The following is an 18,466-nucleotide window of genomic DNA, read 5'->3' as shown; positions in this document are numbered from 1 at the left end:
TGCCCAGGGAGGTGGTGGAGTCACCGTCTCTGGATGTGTTTAAGAAAAGACTGGACATGGCACTTAGTGCCATGGTCTAGTTGACAGGGTGGTGTCAGGGCAACGGTTGGACTCAATGATCCCTGAGGTCTCTTCCAACCTGGTTGATTCTGTGTGATTCTGTGTGATTCTGTGATTATAAAAAAGGCCTAGAATGCAGATCTCTCACTGCCCAAAAGACTGTCAACGGACTTGGTTTGTTGATACTTGAAATGACAATAATTAGCTGTGAGGTTTTTCAGTTTTACAGCAGAACTGGAAAAGCTCTCATTGGGAGGACAAAAATATAAAAGAATTCTGGAAAAATGAGATCAGTAGATGCTGGCTTATGCCAAAAGAAATGGCTGCTTGAAAACTGTGCTTTACTATATCCAGGAGCATAGCTGATGTCACTGAAAAAAGGGAAGAGGAATGAGTACAAATATTCAAGTGTTTTCCTTGAGAAAGGAGAAACTTAAAAGCACACAACCGCAGTACAGAAGTGCTTCAGACTGACAGGTAAATAACATACATTCAAGATTTAAGTGTTGAAGCAAGAATTGTCTCTCTGAAAATGTTAATTCTGCTCTAATTAGAGGTATGCAAAACTACAATAATCACTACTAGGAAAATGCCAGAATAATTGAATTGGGGAAAAGAATCGATTAAATATTTTCAGATGGTGTTAAAAAACATGGGGTTCCAAATCATAAATCTGTCAAGACCCATGAGAAGTTATAGTGTGAAATACTGTTACTCAGATTCAAAGTAAATACATCTCAAACTGACTGTTACGGCTAAAGACAGAAGGTAAAGAAGAAAAAAATCATCTATAAAAGGGAGCAGGGAAAAAAAGAAAAAAAGCTGTATGTCTGCTTTGTAGGTGAAAAGTCAAGAAAATCAGGTGTGGCCTTATGGACTGCAATGGAGATGCATGACTGCAAAACTGAATACTCTAATCAGACCTTGAATTTATAAAAATCAACTTTACATGTGTGTATGTGCCCATGCTTGGTTTGAATTACTGTGTGATCTGAAAGGCCTGCCCCAATGCCTTAACTTGGTTTTCAGATGAACTTCTGCGTTTCTCACATCTTACCCTATCCTTTGCTGCTGAAGAAAGGGTTTGTATCCCTAAACATATTAGACTGCAGTTCTGTGAGCAGGAAGACTGTATGGATTTCATATGGATGTATGAATTCAGGTTGATTCCCATGTGAAATCTCTGAAGTCTAATAATGGCTGAAATCACACTGCAGTCTTACCTTCAGCAGAGGGGCTCTTTCCCGAACCTGTTTTTGTTAAGCTTATAGGAACTTAGTATCACTGAGAGCGCCAAGACTTAGAAAAACTTGACTGAAATGGGCCAAAGGATTCAAAAGCTATTAGAAAGGACAGCCAGACAGACAGACCGACCAGACAGAGTCAAGGAACAGCATCGTTTCCTCAGGAAAACACATTATAAAACAAGTGATAAGACTGGAAACTAGGAATATTGTGTAAGAGGAAAATGAAAAGTAATTTATAACTTTTAGTATGACATTCTCACTTGCAAAGGTTGGAACACTACCAGTTATATTCTACCAAAAAAGTATAGAATTCTCATCTGAAATTAAAATAGTAAGTTTTCGAAACCTCTTTATTGAAATAGCAGTGTGATCAACACAATCAGTTCAGAACATTAAAAATTATAATTTTTATTAAGGATTTACTGATGATAACGTTGTTTGTATTTTAAGACTAAATTGGTCACACTTAGAAGGACTATGTATATTGGTCACACATAGAAATGTATATTTAACTTATGGATATTTCAACTGTATTCTTATTGTGTAACATGAACAGTCATTTTTTGTTTTAAAGGTACAATAAAACATTATAGTTAATTCAGCCAAGTTTTAGCTAAAAATTGGCTGTGGATTTAATACAAACATTTCATTTTGTATTACTGATTTCTCTAAGTGAAATTACTTCACCTAAAGATATTGCTATTTCAAAAGCCATCTTTCAAGCCCTTGCTGGGTGTGAACAGGCCACTAGGTAAGACCCACCAAAATAATGTAACAATGTTTGACAATTAATGCAATAACAATTTCTTGTACAGTAATAGCTGTCATACTAATTTAAACTTTAATAAATATTAAGAATGCACTAAGCAAGCCATAACATTCTCATCTACTGCGTTTTTTACTATGTTAACTAAAACAGTAACGTGAACCACTTTAGGAGATTTCTTTGAGTTTTCCTTGATGTATTAATTATTCATACATGCTACTTTTCCATTTCACCTCTAGTTGATTAAAATGATGGGGGTTTTAGATGCAAGGGTTCCAAGAAGCATGTGAAAGAGAAAGCGCACAATGCATGACTGGGAAATAATGCAGTCAAGTGTCTTCTGAAAAGCACTCACAATATAGATACACCTGTGTAAGCTGTATACATGTGGGGATAATTAGTTACTTCAAAACTGTGCCGAAAGCCTGTATTAACTCATACCTTCTTGTACTATTCACAAGATTTCACAAATCAGATAAAACATGATTTTCTTCATGAACTTGATTTTATACAAGCATTTTCAAGTTGTACTCATTCTTACCTGTAGCAGAGCTGCAAACAAATATACTGCTATAAAGATAGGAGTTAAGGAAGTGTGGCCACTTTTCATTAAGTGGATAGTGTACAAGAAAATCAGGTGTCCAGGAATCACCAAAAGAAGCAGAACTTGGGCTGATTTGTTATTTACTCCTACAATAAAAAAATCCAAAATTCAGATAAGCTCTTCAGTTACTGTATCAGATTTTTATTAATTTTAATATAAAAAGGAGTTTTGGAATTCCACAGCACTGACTATTGTGGAACAGCAGGCATTATTTTCTGCTAAAAGACTCCTTAAGGATTTTCACAGGGGGAAAAAAAAGCCACCCCTAGTGTCTGCCAGAAATTTAAGCAGGGCCCTTCCAGAAGAGGGTGCAAACTGTCTGCTTTCATTCTGTACTCATGTAATACCATCTACCTTTTTGGAGCTGCAGTGACTTCCTAACGCCTTCCTAGGAAAAAGGATGTTTTGGACACCATATTCAAGACATCCTCAAAAGCACCTTATATTTCTAAAAAGTAATCCCCACATTTACCATTTTCTCATCTGTTCCAATTCATTTCATAAATATGAAAAGTGTAATACATGCTGTTGACAAATCACATTTCACCACAGTTACTACATTATTAGGAAAGGGGGCAATGCAGGGGAGGAATAAGCTGTAAAGCAAGAATCTAGAAAGAAAATGGCAAATGGGAAATGGAAAGCAGGGACTTGGCTTAGTAATAATGTTAGATATAAAGTTTGTTGCTAACAGGAAATTGGTTTGAACTTCTGGAGTTAAATGACAAAGGTTAGGAGTAGGTAAACAAGGAAAGATGAAGGTTGAAATCCTTCTGAGGGGGTATCATAGTGTCCTGCCTCATCAGTCCCTATCTTCGACCCTTGCCAGGGTTTCACCTTTCTCTGTGTTCCTCTCTATGCATTGCCTCTGGCAGGGAGTTCCTTGTGATTCTCACAGGCAAACAGCTTCAGGCAAAGGAAACTGCCAAGCCTCTGCTGCCTTTGAATTGCATACAAGTTCAGTTTGTTGCCATTCCTCGCTGGTGGTACAGTCTGTCATACAGGGGGGAAAGAGGAGACAAGAGACAGTAGTTTTAACAATTACCTGACTAATACATACCTGCACCATAATAGGTTCTGCATGGATAATAGCAACCCTTGGCTTCTTCTGGCAGCTCTCCAGGAACGCTATGCAAATGGAGGTAGGTAGAAATTCTGCTAGCTTGAATAGCTACTAGATTACCACCAATACCTGAAGTACAAAAAGGAACGAGTGGTAAATTTTCAACTATTTTTTTCCTCTAGTAGGCAACGTTTTTGCAAATTTACCAACTTCCTCTATGTTTACCACAGTCCTCTACATATAACAGTCAAAAAGAGAAACATCCTAGAATGTATATTAGTTATAGACAGGCTAACACCAAGCACTAGAGTAAGTCAAAAAACTTGGGCTACAATTTGGTGTATCACTGGATATTTGGAATATCCAAGTTGAAAATTTGGATATTTGGAGATCATTAATTAATTCATGCTAAGTGCAAAAGATTCCTCCAAAGGTTTGATCTGATGCCTTCTCATAGGTGAAGCTCCCTTTTATTGCTCCCTCTTCTCTGGAAATCCCTCTTGGAACAATAGAAGTACTCCATAGTTGTGCCACTACTGGATTACCTTCCTAGGTCAGTATTGCTGGCAAGTACAAATAACGCAAAGCAGATGCACCCACTACCACAAGCATAAATGCACATTTCACACACAGAATCATAGGACTGCAAAAGACTTCAAGAGCTAATCCATCCATTCCCCTTTGCTACAGAGCAGGATAACCATAATCTTCTGCCATTCGTAATTCAGGTTGAAAGCACAAGACAAGCGTCTGAATAACTGATTTTTAAAAGAATGGTAGTGATGGAGATTCTACCTTCTCTGTGAGAACTGTTGCTATACTTCCCATTAGAAAAAAGATTTCTAGGAAACCACCCTAGGATGCGAAGAGAAGTGGCTGGCATTGTTACAAGGCCACTGCCTATAATCTTTGAAAAGTCGTGGAGATCAGGGGATATCCCTGGTAACTAGAAAAGGGCAAATATCACACCGATCTTCAGCAAAGCACTTGACAGTTTCCCACCACTTCCTCCTAGACAAACTGGCAAGTTACAGACTGGATGGGTAGTTTGTGAGATGAGTAGGAAATTGGCTAACAGATCACACTCAGAGGGTGGTGATCAGTGTTTTTAACTTGGGCTAGCAGCCTGTCACAAGTGGGGTCCCCCAGGGATTGATACTGGGCCCCATACTGTTCAACATCTTCAAAAATGACCTGGGTGATGGGATTGAAAGCACCCTCAACAAGTTTGCTGATGACACTAAACTGGGTGGTGAGGTGGACATGTCAGAAGGAAGAGCCATCTTATAGAGAGACCTGGACAGGCTGGAAGAGTGGGCTAGCAAGAATAGTATGAAGTTTAGCAAAGACAAGTGCAACGTCCTGCACTTGGGACAATATAACCAAAAAGCCCAGTACAGGCTAGGATCTGTGTGGCTGGGGAGCAGCCTTGTGGAAAGGGACCTGGGGGTCCTGGTAGATGAGCTTAGACTAGATGATCTTTCGAGGTCCCTTCCAACCTGGGCTGTTCTATGAATTTTTACTTCGGTGAATAGAAAACTAAACCAATTTGTTATATCTACATTACAGAATGCAGTGGCACCAGCATAAAATTCTCCTATGCCTATTATACTCTAGAGTTGTCTACTTGCATATCAAGCATATGCTTTTTTTCCCCAGACGCTTTACATAGCAATGGGATGCTCTGAGAAGATATGATTAGGCACAAGTAATGCAGATCTTGCATCCACTTTGGAAGTTTAGCAGCACCCCTTGTTTATTGTAGTTGAACTGATTTGTTTCTCTGATACTTAGGGCTTTGTTTGGCTGCAGAACAAATGTCTGTGGTCACCAGTTATTTGCCAAATTCTTTTGAGGATTATGGAGTCGTTAGGACAAACATCTAGTATTGAGTTCTGCTTAAAGAAAATTAATGGCAGAGCCTAACAAGGGAGTAGGACTTTTAAGCAAAAGGCTTCAAATATAAATCAGGAAATAAGGTAGAAAAAATCATGGAGCTGGCAGAAAGGGCTGCTTATGAAACTTACCTGCATCTTCCCAGTCAGGAGATACAGAGACAAAATGTGAAATACCAAAAGGTTGAGTCAGTCTTTGCAAAGAAAATTAAAATAACAATAGCTTTTTTCAGACAAACTACAGAACCAGAAGTAAAATAAGGGATTTATATAAACTACAAAAGGGGTTTAAACATATTAAAACCAATCTAAGTAGGGTCCAAAGCCTGTCTTTTGATTGAGAACAATAATTTTGAGGCTTCTGACAAATGAGAATAAGGTATGGAAAGGGAGGCAGAAATAAAACTAAGGATCAATGCACTACATTTGGATGAGGATCAGATAATTTCTGTGACTGAATTACAAAAAAGCTGTTATGTAAAACTGCTTCTTAATAAAGCTACATAGCTGGGGACGGTGCCATGTGACTAGAAAATATGAAACAGTTTCTGCTTAAAAAAGAGGGGATAAAAGCAATCTGGGTAATTACAAGCAGGCTAACAACTGCAATAACTGATATATTCAAAACAATATTAAAAGAAAAAATTAGTAAACTCTTCTCTCACTATCCATATCTATTATAGCACTACAAGAAGAAATAAGAGATAGAAGTAAATGGGGCTGTTTTTCAAGGTATGCTTTGAGGTTTGTAGCAATGCAAACACAAACTATGTTGGCACAAAAACCCCTCAGATTTCAAGTATTTCCTAGGATGTATGTAAATTCCTCTTGTGACTGATAATTATCTGCTTCAACAAATTCAGACAATCAGAAATATGAGAGATGATCTGGACCTCTTTCCTTAATTAATAAAAAGGGAAACTGAGTGAGGGAAAAGAATTAAGGAAAAGGGAAATTTGCCCATTTGAAATGGTAATAAAAAAACTGTCTGGACAACAGAGACATGGACAAGTCTACAAAAGAAGGTATGAGATTGGTTGTCAATCCTTTATGGGTAGCTATTAATCAAAAATCTTTTTACTTTTATAACCATTGTTGTTTAGAGAAAGTATGCCCCAAGCCCTGTTGTGCATGTAGATAAACAGAAAAATGATTGAAAAGAAAAATTATTGAAAAGCATTAAAAGTGATTCTAAAACAAACTGGCCCGCCATGGGACACTGGTAAAAGGAGGTGATATGTGCTCTGCAAAGGAAGCTGACATGCTAACCAAAACAGCCAGTCTGGAGTGTGATTTCAAGAGGTGTAACACTCTCTTTTCTATTTTAATTACAACTAAGTTGAACAGAAACAATCTATTTTAGCTAACTGGAAATGCAATATTCATATGTTAAGCAAAATTATTTTAAATTTCATTTGGTCTGAGTCTCAATAATCTAATATCAGTGGTATATTTTTAACTCATAGAAGATAGGCAGGTGTACTGAAATGTAAAAAGATTCTGGAATCCATACATCCTGCTCTGTCTCAACCAGATGACAATGTATGGTGATGGAGAGAAGCAGACACACTGTCCTTTAGTTCTGTCCATTCATCTACCAATTCTTCCTTCTAATTATTTTTGGGCCAATTTCAACCATGTCTGACACAAGGATAACAATACTAACTACCTCCAAGTATGGTTAAACAAGCTAATAAAAGGGAAACAGTGGCCAGGTAAATAAAGAGAAAGATTCCAACCCGTACCCTCAGTGAGACAAAGGCAATAATATGAGCTGTACAGATAACAGAATAAGCATGCCAGCTGGCCATTCAGCACCTAGCTTGGAGCTAGGTATGATGCCTCTTGCTCAGCCAGTAGTTCAGTAACACAGAAGAGGAACGATGATGTTGTGGAAAGCAGATGGAGAATGGAGAGAATATTGTAAGCAGCGGGTATTGCACAGACACGAGGCCATAGGGAACACTGGGGGTTGAAAGGGCTGTCTGGTGCTCTAAAAACTCATGATACAAATCAGCACGGAATCAGGTTTCATTATTCTGCTGGTCATAGAATGACTTGTATAAGGCTGTGCTTGCATTGAATTAATCACTTCAATATGTACAGAGATACTCAGTTTCTCTTGTAACAGCAGTTACTGTGCATGTGAAGTTATCTCGGCAGTATCAGATTAATCAGACCCCTGCAAGAAGCACGAAACAGATAAAACTGTGTAGGTTGACAAGACGTCAATACACAGAATTGATAGCTTCTCAGCGTCTTCTGAATGCATAAAATGGCCGTGCGCTCAGTAGCTGCTCATATTATGAAAATCTCTGTAGACATATATGAGGACTGTTTCCATGAACATTTAAGTCAGAATTTTTTTTTCCTGGAAAACAGTATTGCAGTCATCATAGCAAATACTTCATAACAAAGATTAATTTTGTTAGCTTCTTTTCATTCTCATGACAACTACAACACAGAGGAAAATAATTTCTTTCAAAAGTAAAATCTTACAACTGTTAGTGCATTCCTCTCAGAACAGCAGATGTGTTTAACTTCAATATGAGAGCGCTACTTTGTCAATAAACAGAAGAGACATTGTCTGCTAAAGTGTGAAGGATGTCATGCTGACTTACAACATTAAAAGAAAATTGAAAACCTCATCATTTTATTCAGCCAGTTAAGGGCTAAGCAAGAACAAACACTTCTTCTGAAAACTGTTATCACAGTCCTTTTTTGTCTAACAAGCACAGAATACTGTATTCAAAGTAGAGCCAAAACCATATCATGTATTTGCGAATAGGCCTACAGGCATGATTATTTTAATCATTATCTGGAAAAAGGAATTTTTTCTAATAATAGAAGTAACCCTGCTATTCTGAAAACCACATTAAAAGTGTTTTACATCACTGCATCTTAAAAGAATATTTCAAAGCAAATCTGTGTCTCATAACCCTCATTACAGGTTCCAAACCAGAAGTTAAGGGAAGCTGGATGGGTACTGCTGATGCAGACTAGTCTGAGACCATCCAGTGCTCTGGGTAACATACTGGGATGTTTTTTCCTCAGATCTTATACTGTATGTTTTGATAAACAGGGTAACATTTTCCAAGGAAAACTGGGAGCAGTGGCTGATAAACCAGAGGGTTGTACTGTGATTCACATTGTACTGGATAGGCTGGAGAATTGGATCAAGAGGAAGACAAGGGAGCCAGGCTCCCTTGACAGACAGGACAAGAGGCAATAAGAAAAAATGGAAACACAAGATATTCCATCTGAATACAAAAAGACACACTTTTTTTTCTGGTAAGGGGGGTAAAACACTGGAAAAGGTTGCCCAGAGAGATAGTGGAGTTCCATCTGTGGAGATAATCAAAACCTTACTGGACACAGTACTGGATAATCTGCTCTAGTGGACCCTGCTCGAGCAGGGGGTTGGACTAGATCTCAAAAGGTCTCTTCCAACCTAAACGATCCTGTGATCTTATAAAAAAGTAAATAAAGCCACCTCTTCCTCCCAACTCTATTTCAGCTACGTTTCAAATGAGCAGAGCAAGCACTACTTACTTATTGCTTTCGAAGAACAGATGTATCCACCTAACCTTAGAAAAGGACTCTAAATTTTGAATCATGAGTAGACAAGGTACTTGTCTTCCTGTGATTTTCCAAGGTAGCTCACTGTCTTTCAGACACCCTTGGGAGCCCCTTGCTCAGGGTTTTAGTTTATCTGCAGAAGGCCAGGCATCCAGAATCAAGGTGTTCCAAAGCCAAAGTTCATAGTAGATGCAGCCTTCTAACCTATCTGTAAATGCTCCATGGGTAGAATGGTTATAAATTATGATGCAGTCGAACAATACGACTACTATTGTTCCTCTCAGACCTCTAATTCAATGCCACAAAGTACTGCCTTATCCCTAGCATATAATGAATACCTGATAGTCTTATTTAACATGCACTATCCAAAGCTTGGACTGAATTGAGACTTAGTAGTTTCCTTTCTGCTTTTCAGTGTTGCTTGTCACTATACATCTGAGTGCTTTACAAACATTAATGCATTTATTTTTAAAACATACCTGTGAAGTGATATTTTTGTACTCTCTGCAAAGAGCATTTTTCAGTTTTGGATATCAAATGTAAAATATTTAAGTCTTTTTTTTCCAAAATGTTTTAGTATTTAAAGCAGACTTCTCAATTATTTCATTTGTAGCAATAAATGTTTTAGTATTTCTGCGGGTCAGATCCAGAATCTCTAATCAGAGATTCCAGAAAAAAGAGAAAAATTAAGATATTACTGATTAATAAAAAATCTGGTTTAAGATACTTGTTTAGCACCAGGGGAGAACTGTATGATAGGTAAGAGCAATTTTCCAAAGCAGTATTCAAGTACCTTATTTATAAAGTCACTTCCTCTCCTGTAGGTCCCCATCTCATTCTTCCTTTTTTTCTTTTTCTTAAATATATATAAATGAAGAAAGGTTCCTGCAGAAAACTGCCTCCTATGAAAGCACTGAGACCCCAAGATAAAGCCTACATACTCAGCTTTATTGACCAGTGCCGTAACTGTTCACAAGGCTATAAAGAATAGTCGCATGATGGCACACACAAATAATTGTGTAGGAATGGCAAACCATATGAATATCAATTCATTGAGATTAAAGACTTTTAGCAATCCAGTTCTATGGAGAGTGATTAACCAGCAACAGAATACCATGTTCTTCCCAAGCATCTATCAAGCTTGTGCAATGGGACAAAAACCAATTAATACACACATAAGGGAAGAATTAGGCCAACACAATTCCCAAATGGATTTTTCTTGTAAATCTATCAAGAGAAGGAAGGCAAGAACTTTCTCACTTTTGTGCACTCCTGTATACAAAATAGTCAGTTGTGCAAATTAGTCTTTCTGGAGTTCAACAACAACTTGCTCTTTGATATCATCTGTATTACAAAAATGAAATGTAAAGAAAGGAAAAGAATCTCAGTTACAATAGTGACCAAAAACTCTAAATTTTTTAATAATTGGATTATCTCTCAGAAAATTCAAGATCAATTTTTGCCCTGACCACTCTATCACTAACTTCAAAAAATCATGTTTTACACAAGTGAAATACTTAGAATAGAAGCCTCACTTAACTAGGTACTTTTTATGTTGTTTTTTTAATCCATATTTCTTCTATCTTCCTTTGTACTTTGTATCATTTCTTTTAATACATAAAAATGTTTGGGGGGAAATGGCTGGAAATCATTAGCTTTTCCTCTAGGGATGTTTGTTAAGGGAAGTCTCTGAGATAACTTTATATATGCAAACTATTACATTTTAAAATGGAGTAGTTTATGTTTCATTTGGCTTATAAATCATTTCTTTCTTATGCCTAATTAAAAGGTGTTCCATGATTGTCAAAAAATAAAAATATTCTGGATATAATTGACATGAAAACTAATAATGACTGAAATATTGTAAAAAATTTACAAGTAAGACGTAAAAGAAATAACACACATCTCTAATAGCATAGATATGCAGATTTACATGTACAGGCTAGCAACTAAAAAGTAGCAAAACTATCACCCAATAATGCACCAGAATTAAAATATCCAGAATCAAAACCCTCCTCCTTTTTCATATGAAACTAAAAAAGACTGAATGAAGTTCTCGTACAGTATAGGTGCCTTCTTTCCAACTCAGGATGCAGAAAAATTAATTTGCTACCCAGTCAAATTGCTCTACTACCATACAGGTACACTAATGCTTTCCCTTGTAATTTACCGAGGCAAATTTCAGATGCTCAACTGTCTGAGACAACGGTTATCTTCTCATCAAAGCACTTCTCTGTTGTGTGAAAGCTGAGAGTACAGCTATGCTACAAGACATTAAACTATACAAAGTTATTAAAAAATGCATTTTCTTTTTTGAGGAGGAATGGTTTCTGGGTATTTTCTTTCCATATTCTCCAAAGCACACAATTTACAGCAAAAGCTCTCTGAAAAACCTGAAAGTTTGTCATTCAGTTTATCCTACTAATAGATAAAAAAGGTATGGTTTGGGGAATACACTACATAAACTTAACTTTCATCTCCCAGACAACAAACATTGAGTATGTTTTGTGTCGGATTTTTCTCATATGGGTTTCTCATATTCCTTGATCTACATTTATTCCCTCCAGATATCGAATAATCTTACAATATGTAAAGCCAAAGAGTAAGAAATACTAAAACAGTTTTATGCTACCCTTAAAGAGTATTGCTTCAAACCATCTGTAAAGACAAATTTTTCTACTTAAAGCCTGCAAAGTGTTTCCTATTTTCATATGTTTTCAGAATTAATTTGCAGAACCTCCATTCTACAAAATGCATAAAAATGGGGTAAGGTCTACCAACATGTTTGTTATCATGCAGTAACTCCTGAAATGCAAATACTTAGAAGATATCTCACGATGTTTTGTTTCAGCATGCAATGAAAATGGAGAGGAAAGTGGCTCTCTCTGGTAACTGCACCTTAATTCATTTCAGCTGCATATTCCGAAGCATATAATTGTTTAAGGCATTATCTTTTTTCTGCACAAAAGGAACTGGGTTACTTGCAAATCGCAATTCCTGAGCCAAATTCAACACACTGTGATGCTGTAAGAGAATTTGCAAATTTTAACCACCTCGTCCGTTAGAAAACATAAAGATCAACTTGAGTATCTAAGCTGAAGTACAGCCATGCTTGGGCTTTGTTATTTTATTCAGAACTTCAGTACATCAAACACAGACATCAAAACGTCACGTGGTTTATAAGTATCATAATGGCTAAAACCACAAAGTGATTTATTTATTTTTAAAAAGCAGACTAACAATTAAACCCAACCAAGCATAGAATTAAAAATAATTACTCATCTCAAGAAATGTGTTTAACAGGGGAAAAATGGAAAAGCTGCTGTGAAATATTTCTGGCCACTAATAGTAAAGCTGACTATAAATGCCTGTCTGCCAAAGAACTATCTTAATATTCTTGGTAAATATTTGCAGTTATTGTTAATAGGGGTAGGAACTTTTGGGGTTGCTTAAATTCCAGGCCAATATTTCTTAAACCAAAAGCTTTATGGCTTCACATCGTAATAACAGCCAGCTGAATATGAGCCAGCAGTGTGCCCAGGTGGTCAAGAAGGCCAACAGCATCCTGTCTTATATCAGAAATAGCGTGGCCAGCAGGACTAGGGACGTGATCGTCCCCCTGTACTTGGCACTGGTGAGGCCGCACCTTGAATACTGTGTTCAGTTTTGGGCCCCTCACTACAAGCAGGACATTGAGGTGCTGAAGCGAGTCCAAAGTAGGGCAACAAAGCTGGTGAAGGGTCTAGAGCACAAAACTTATGAGGAGTGGCTGAGGGAACTGGGGCTCTTTAGCCTGGAGAAAACGAGGCTGAAGGGAGACCTTATCGCTCTCTACAACTAGCTGAAAAGAGGTTGTAGTGAGGTGGGTGTCAGTCTCTTCTCCCAAGTAACAAGCAATAGGACAAGAGGAAAAGGCCTCAAGTTGTGTCAGGGGAGGTTTAGATTGGATATCGGGAAACATTTCTTCACCAAAAGGGCTGTCAAGCATCGGAACAGGCTGCCCAGGGAAGTGGTGGAGTCACTGTCCCTGGAGGTATTTAAAAGCTGTGTAGATGTGGTGCTTGGGGACATGGTTTAGGGGAGGATTTGGCAGTGCTAGGCTAACGGTTGGATGTGATGATCTTAAAGGTCTTTTCCAACCAAAGGAAAACGATTATATGATCCTGTGATTCTATATGTGATGAAAGTAACGTGTCTCACATCTAAGAATATGCAAGCCATCTAGATAGGACCAGGTTGAAAGTTATTTAATGGCTCACACAGGAAGCCTAACACCTGACAACTTTGCAGCGCATACTGTTCAGGATTTCAAGATATGGCAACTGGCTTTGAAAAAAACAGTGACAGCTTAAAATCCTGGACAAATTTAAACTGTCCTCAAATTTTGGTTGGACACAATCCCAATAGGTTACAATATTTCTTTCAGTTTCCCTGGTTTCTTTCAGGTTTTCTTTGTCATAGGAGCAACAAACTTTAAGGTAAGAGAAAGGAAAAGGCATCTGAAAAGTGTTTTGAGGGGAAAACCCTCAGCTCCTTTCATTACTTAGGCTTACTTACAATGAGAATTCCGAGGCCAGGAAAGCGCTCGTAGAGAAAGCTTTCTGCAATGGTAATATTTAAAAAGCCATCTGTTAAGTGGTCTAGCAAACCTTTTATGTCAGTAAATGAGCATCAACAGATGTGCTTTTTTAACTCAAAGATTTCCTAAACTCCTATTTACTGCACTATACTGACTAGCAATATCAGAAGGTGCCAGTAGAATTATGAAACCCAGGAGAGGCTAACCCAACAGCAACCAAAAAAATCACCTACCTACAATTTCCTTTTCCAGGAGGTGTACCATAAAACAGGCCCACTCTGCATCCTCTACACAGAACATATTTTCTCTATATTTTCCGATAGAAATGTTTCTATCCTTAGAATTATGAGGGTTGAGGGGGTTAGCACACACACATACAACATTTACACGTTACTCCCCTCTGCTCTTTGTGGATGAGGGAATATCAGAATTCCTTAGTGCTTCTGCTGTTGCCCAGTGGCACTGCAAAAGCATTATTGCTATTGGTAGTAACAGGCCACGGGCCTTAGGCTAACTTTACCTTATTCTACCGACTCTAGTCTTGGCCTATTAGGCCACATTCTTACACATTCAACACACATTTTTCTTGAGAAATCTATTTACTTGCCTGTAGCATCCCTGTTAGTTCTTATATTATGTACATTACATGTAAATAGTAAATTACTGTTTTGAAAATTTGTCCTTGGTTGTTCACAAGAAAATTCATTGAATTAAAATTTTACCTCAGCCATACAGCCATAACCGATTCAATGTAATATTTTATCATTTAATATTTGAATACACTACTGCAATATTTATACTTTCAGTTTCTTAATGCATACTTTAGGTTCCTACTTCTCACATTCTCTATCACGTTTTAATGGTTGTAATAAATAAGATCAGGAAGCACTCCTCAGGTGTACAAATAAACAACTCTTGACATCAAAATCAAAACTTGAAATTAATATACTAGATATTAATTAGCATAACAGAAATGTACTGTAATAGACTTTTCTCAAACCAACCTATATCAATTGATATATAGTAGCACATAATCCTGTCAGAGTCTTACCGTTAATTACTGGGGTATAAACAACAATTCCAACTAAGTTAGGATCAGATACAGTTGTGTCCAGAATAAGGCCACCAATACTGAAACACAAAGTACAATATTTAGAATAAGGCACACAGTTACATTAATTAGTATTCCAAAACCTCTTTAGCAATCTGTCTTAGAATGTCTTCACGCCACAGTCTTCTTCTCAATTCATCTTCCCTCCCACCATTACCTCATTCTCAGCTACCGACTAACATTGCTATAGTTATTTATATATTAAAATTGACTTATTGTATAACAAAGACCATAGAATTTCAGCCAATCACTCCACTTTCAAGATTCATGGTTTTCATTTGACTAAATAATCTCTTAAATCTGTATGCAATCGTGACTGGAAACTGCAGATGAATAGCTCACCATTTCCTTCATTTGATACAGCACACTTCTGCTCAGTCATTGCCACAGGCTACTGCTGCCTCCCCTACTCATTCCCACCTGTGACTTTGTAACTTTCCCATTTTGGGAAGATTAAAGTTTATTCACACTCTACATTCTAGAAGGTCCTTAAATGTTTCTTTTAAGTACAATCAAGTGTTAAATAAGATATATACAGACATAGGGTGACTATCAAGATGAAGCAAGACAAATAGACTTACCTGCTTATAACCATGGCAGTTATAACAGGCTCCCATCCTGAATGGAGAACAGTTCTGGTAGCTGGGTGTTTGGCAGCTATGACAATCCCCATCGGAGTCAGAGCCAAAAGAAAGGCACCAACCAAAGGAGATACATAGTAATATGTCTCTAAAATAATAATACAGAAAAATACCAAAAAAACCCTGGTTTACTTTCAAGACATTCCTATAATTTTTTCCTAATTTAGACCTCTAAAATAAATTATAATCTATACCATGCAATTGAGGAATTTTAATAGTGTTTATCACTACTGTACCTAAAGTTTCAACTACTGCGCTAAATAAGATGGTTAACATCTGCCATCTGTGATCACTGTCTTCTCATGTTCTCAAGGACGGAACTATCTGTGTAAAGCAGGAATTTTGAAGAGGATTTTTGTATGATGCTTTATGATAAAAATGCAATAAGGATGTGGAATACAAAACATTACTTTGTAACATATCTACTAAAAAAAAAGATGCTGAATATATTGAAAATGCATTTTTTTATACACAAATTCATAGCATACGTACATCCCCTTCTTTCCAAAGCACAGATAATACAGTAATCTTTCCAGAAACAGCACATCTAAAATGACGGAAGCACAATGTGTAATATTGAGACAATTATATCAGGAGCTCAGTTGTTTTATAACCAGTCTGAGTCTGAAAATTCACAGCCACAATTATGCTGCTTGCGCCTATCCATCAGAACTGCATCATATTTCACAGGAACACAACTGCAATCAGCGAGTACCATCATAAAGCTGAGCTACTGAGGCAAACAGCTGCCTCCACAGAAAGAATGCTATTTTTTTTGATTACTTGGTTTTATAATCCCATCCACACAGAAGCTATTACAGTGATCCAAGACTTCCTAATTCAACAGTGAGGTAAATAATGAAAAATTTACCCTAATGGCAAATATATATATCTATAAACTATGCAAACATTCCACTTCTACATATATTTAGCTTTATGAGAAATGTGGTCATGTATTTAATGTTAAATACACTTTGTCTAAACTTTCAGAATTTGGACAAGTCTTAATGCAAAATATATTTTAAATTAACAGGTTGAAGTAGTTAATGTAGAACACACAAACACTCTACCAAATAAGAATATTTAGTATATAAAAAAGTATTCTTATCCATATATTATGGTTTATTACAAAGGCTGCAAATTCATGCAATTACTACTTTGATGTTATCTTGGTGGAGCTAAAATTACTCCTGGGAGAACTGCTGTAAAGTTTTTAGAAGTTACTATCCTTCTGCATTGATTGGTAACAACCTATGCAGCAGAGCCAGCAGAAAAGATACTAAGATACCTTCCAGTGGATAAGCTAAAAGTAGAAAGCTATTAGAACAAGACAAAGCCCAAAAGAGAAGTAATTTTTTCCTTTCCTTATCTAACGATTCTACAGTATATTATGTCCTTCTTCCTTGGTGGTGCCTTTTTTTCCTCCTTTCTCCTCTTTCTGTGAACTAAGAGGTGGGCCTAATGTAGAGTTCTTACTCAAAAGACTACAGACAATACATGATTCCTTTATTTGATAATTATAGTTTTGTTTTATCAAACAATGAAAAAGACAGAAATGTACTGATGTAAAGTTCTCGAACTACTTACTGCCCAAGTAAACACATCCTTCCCTCCATTTGCAATGAAGAAAGATCCCTGTGTGCACTAAAATTAGTCACACGGAAAGGCATCATTCTTTCTACCTCTATTTATTTAAAATTTTGAAACTTCTCTCCTCTTCCTCTCTCTTTTTTCCCTTCTCTTTTTTTTTACCGCCGAGACATAAATCATACTGTATCCCTGCTATGTTTTCTTTTTTCCTCTCTGTCTGTTCCTCTCATATGGAACCAAGGTGAGGCATGTACCAGATGCCCAATAACTGATTTAAAGGTCAGAGCGAGAGAATAGCTCTAATGTAGTATATTTAGTAAAACACAAAAGGGCACAAAATAAGTTCCAAGTCTTTGCCACTTTTTTGGAGAGGTTGCCAATTTTATTAAAAGGTAAAGTCTGCTGGTCAGCAAAGATCCTCTGGCGCAAACAAACACTGAACAGCAAAATACAGATGCAATGGTGAGAATTACCCTAATTAATGACTAATTTTTTAAATTCTTTCACTTGTACATCAACAATTAGCCCACTGTATTCTTTATTACAGGACTTCTACCAACACAGGAAAGGAAATTAAAGCTCAAAAAAGTATGCCTTTTACAATAATTTCTTTTTTAATCCCACTAACAACTAAAGAACTTGTTAGAATGTGTTCATGAAAACAGGGAGAGTATTTAACTACCATCTGCACCAGTCTCTAAGCTTGGAGAGGCAGTCCAAGAATGTAGTCCAAGAATTACAAAGAACACAAAAAATAAGTAAAGTAATCATATAATTCCTTTCTTCTTGGGGAGAAAAAAAAAGTACCCATAGATAAAACTGAAATCAGTCCAGCAAATGAACAATGAATACTAACCAAGAATTATTTAATATGTAACCTCTAAATAAATAATAACTATGTAAAATATAAAATATACATAAACATATGTCATCCTGCCACAGAAATGTTTTGTAAGGAGTTTCAAAAAGTGAAAAAAAAGTATGAGAAGACAGCCTCGCTAGTGTATAATGATTCATGAATTATAACCAAAATAAATATAATTTATATCTGCAGTGCAACAGGACCATTTCAGAAGTCAGGAAGTAGCCAGAAGCAAGGACAGCTTTAGAAACCATTGAACACATGACTAATCCATGGCTGATTATCAAACTTTTCACTAGTTGAATTCAACACATTTTAAGTTAAGTTAGTTAACAGCAGCTACAGAAAAAAGGAAATATGCATCCATAAAATGACACAAACTGTCATTTTTACAGAAAAAAGTTAGATGAACTATCAAGAGGGTGAATATGTTTTATATCAATAAAATCAAAGTGCATAGTGATATAAA

The 18,466-nt window shown here is 36.7% G+C and overlaps 1 protein-coding gene across 1 annotated transcript in view; it reads right to left on the bottom strand.

Annotated features, from left to right (window-relative positions):
- Nucleotides 1–18,466, bottom strand: part of SLC41A2 (solute carrier family 41 member 2) — a 58,201-nt gene that overhangs the window by 11,577 nt on the left and 28,158 nt on the right. The window contains exons 7-10 of the mRNA XM_068401130.1: nt 15,486–15,633; nt 14,845–14,924; nt 3,738–3,869; nt 2,615–2,763 (exon numbers count right to left, since the gene is read on the bottom strand). Coding sequence (XP_068257231.1) covers nt 2,615–2,763; nt 3,738–3,869; nt 14,845–14,924; nt 15,486–15,633 — 509 coding nt within the window. The remainder of the gene's footprint in view (nt 1–2,614; nt 2,764–3,737; nt 3,870–14,844; nt 14,925–15,485; nt 15,634–18,466) is intronic.

The sequence above is a fragment of the Nyctibius grandis genome, chromosome 5, assembly GCF_013368605.1.
Source record: "Nyctibius grandis isolate bNycGra1 chromosome 5, bNycGra1.pri, whole genome shotgun sequence".
NCBI lineage: Eukaryota > Metazoa > Chordata > Aves > Nyctibiiformes > Nyctibiidae > Nyctibius > Nyctibius grandis.
The sequence above is the reverse complement of the archived record's forward strand: the minus strand, read 5'-3'. Positions and strand labels throughout refer to the sequence as shown.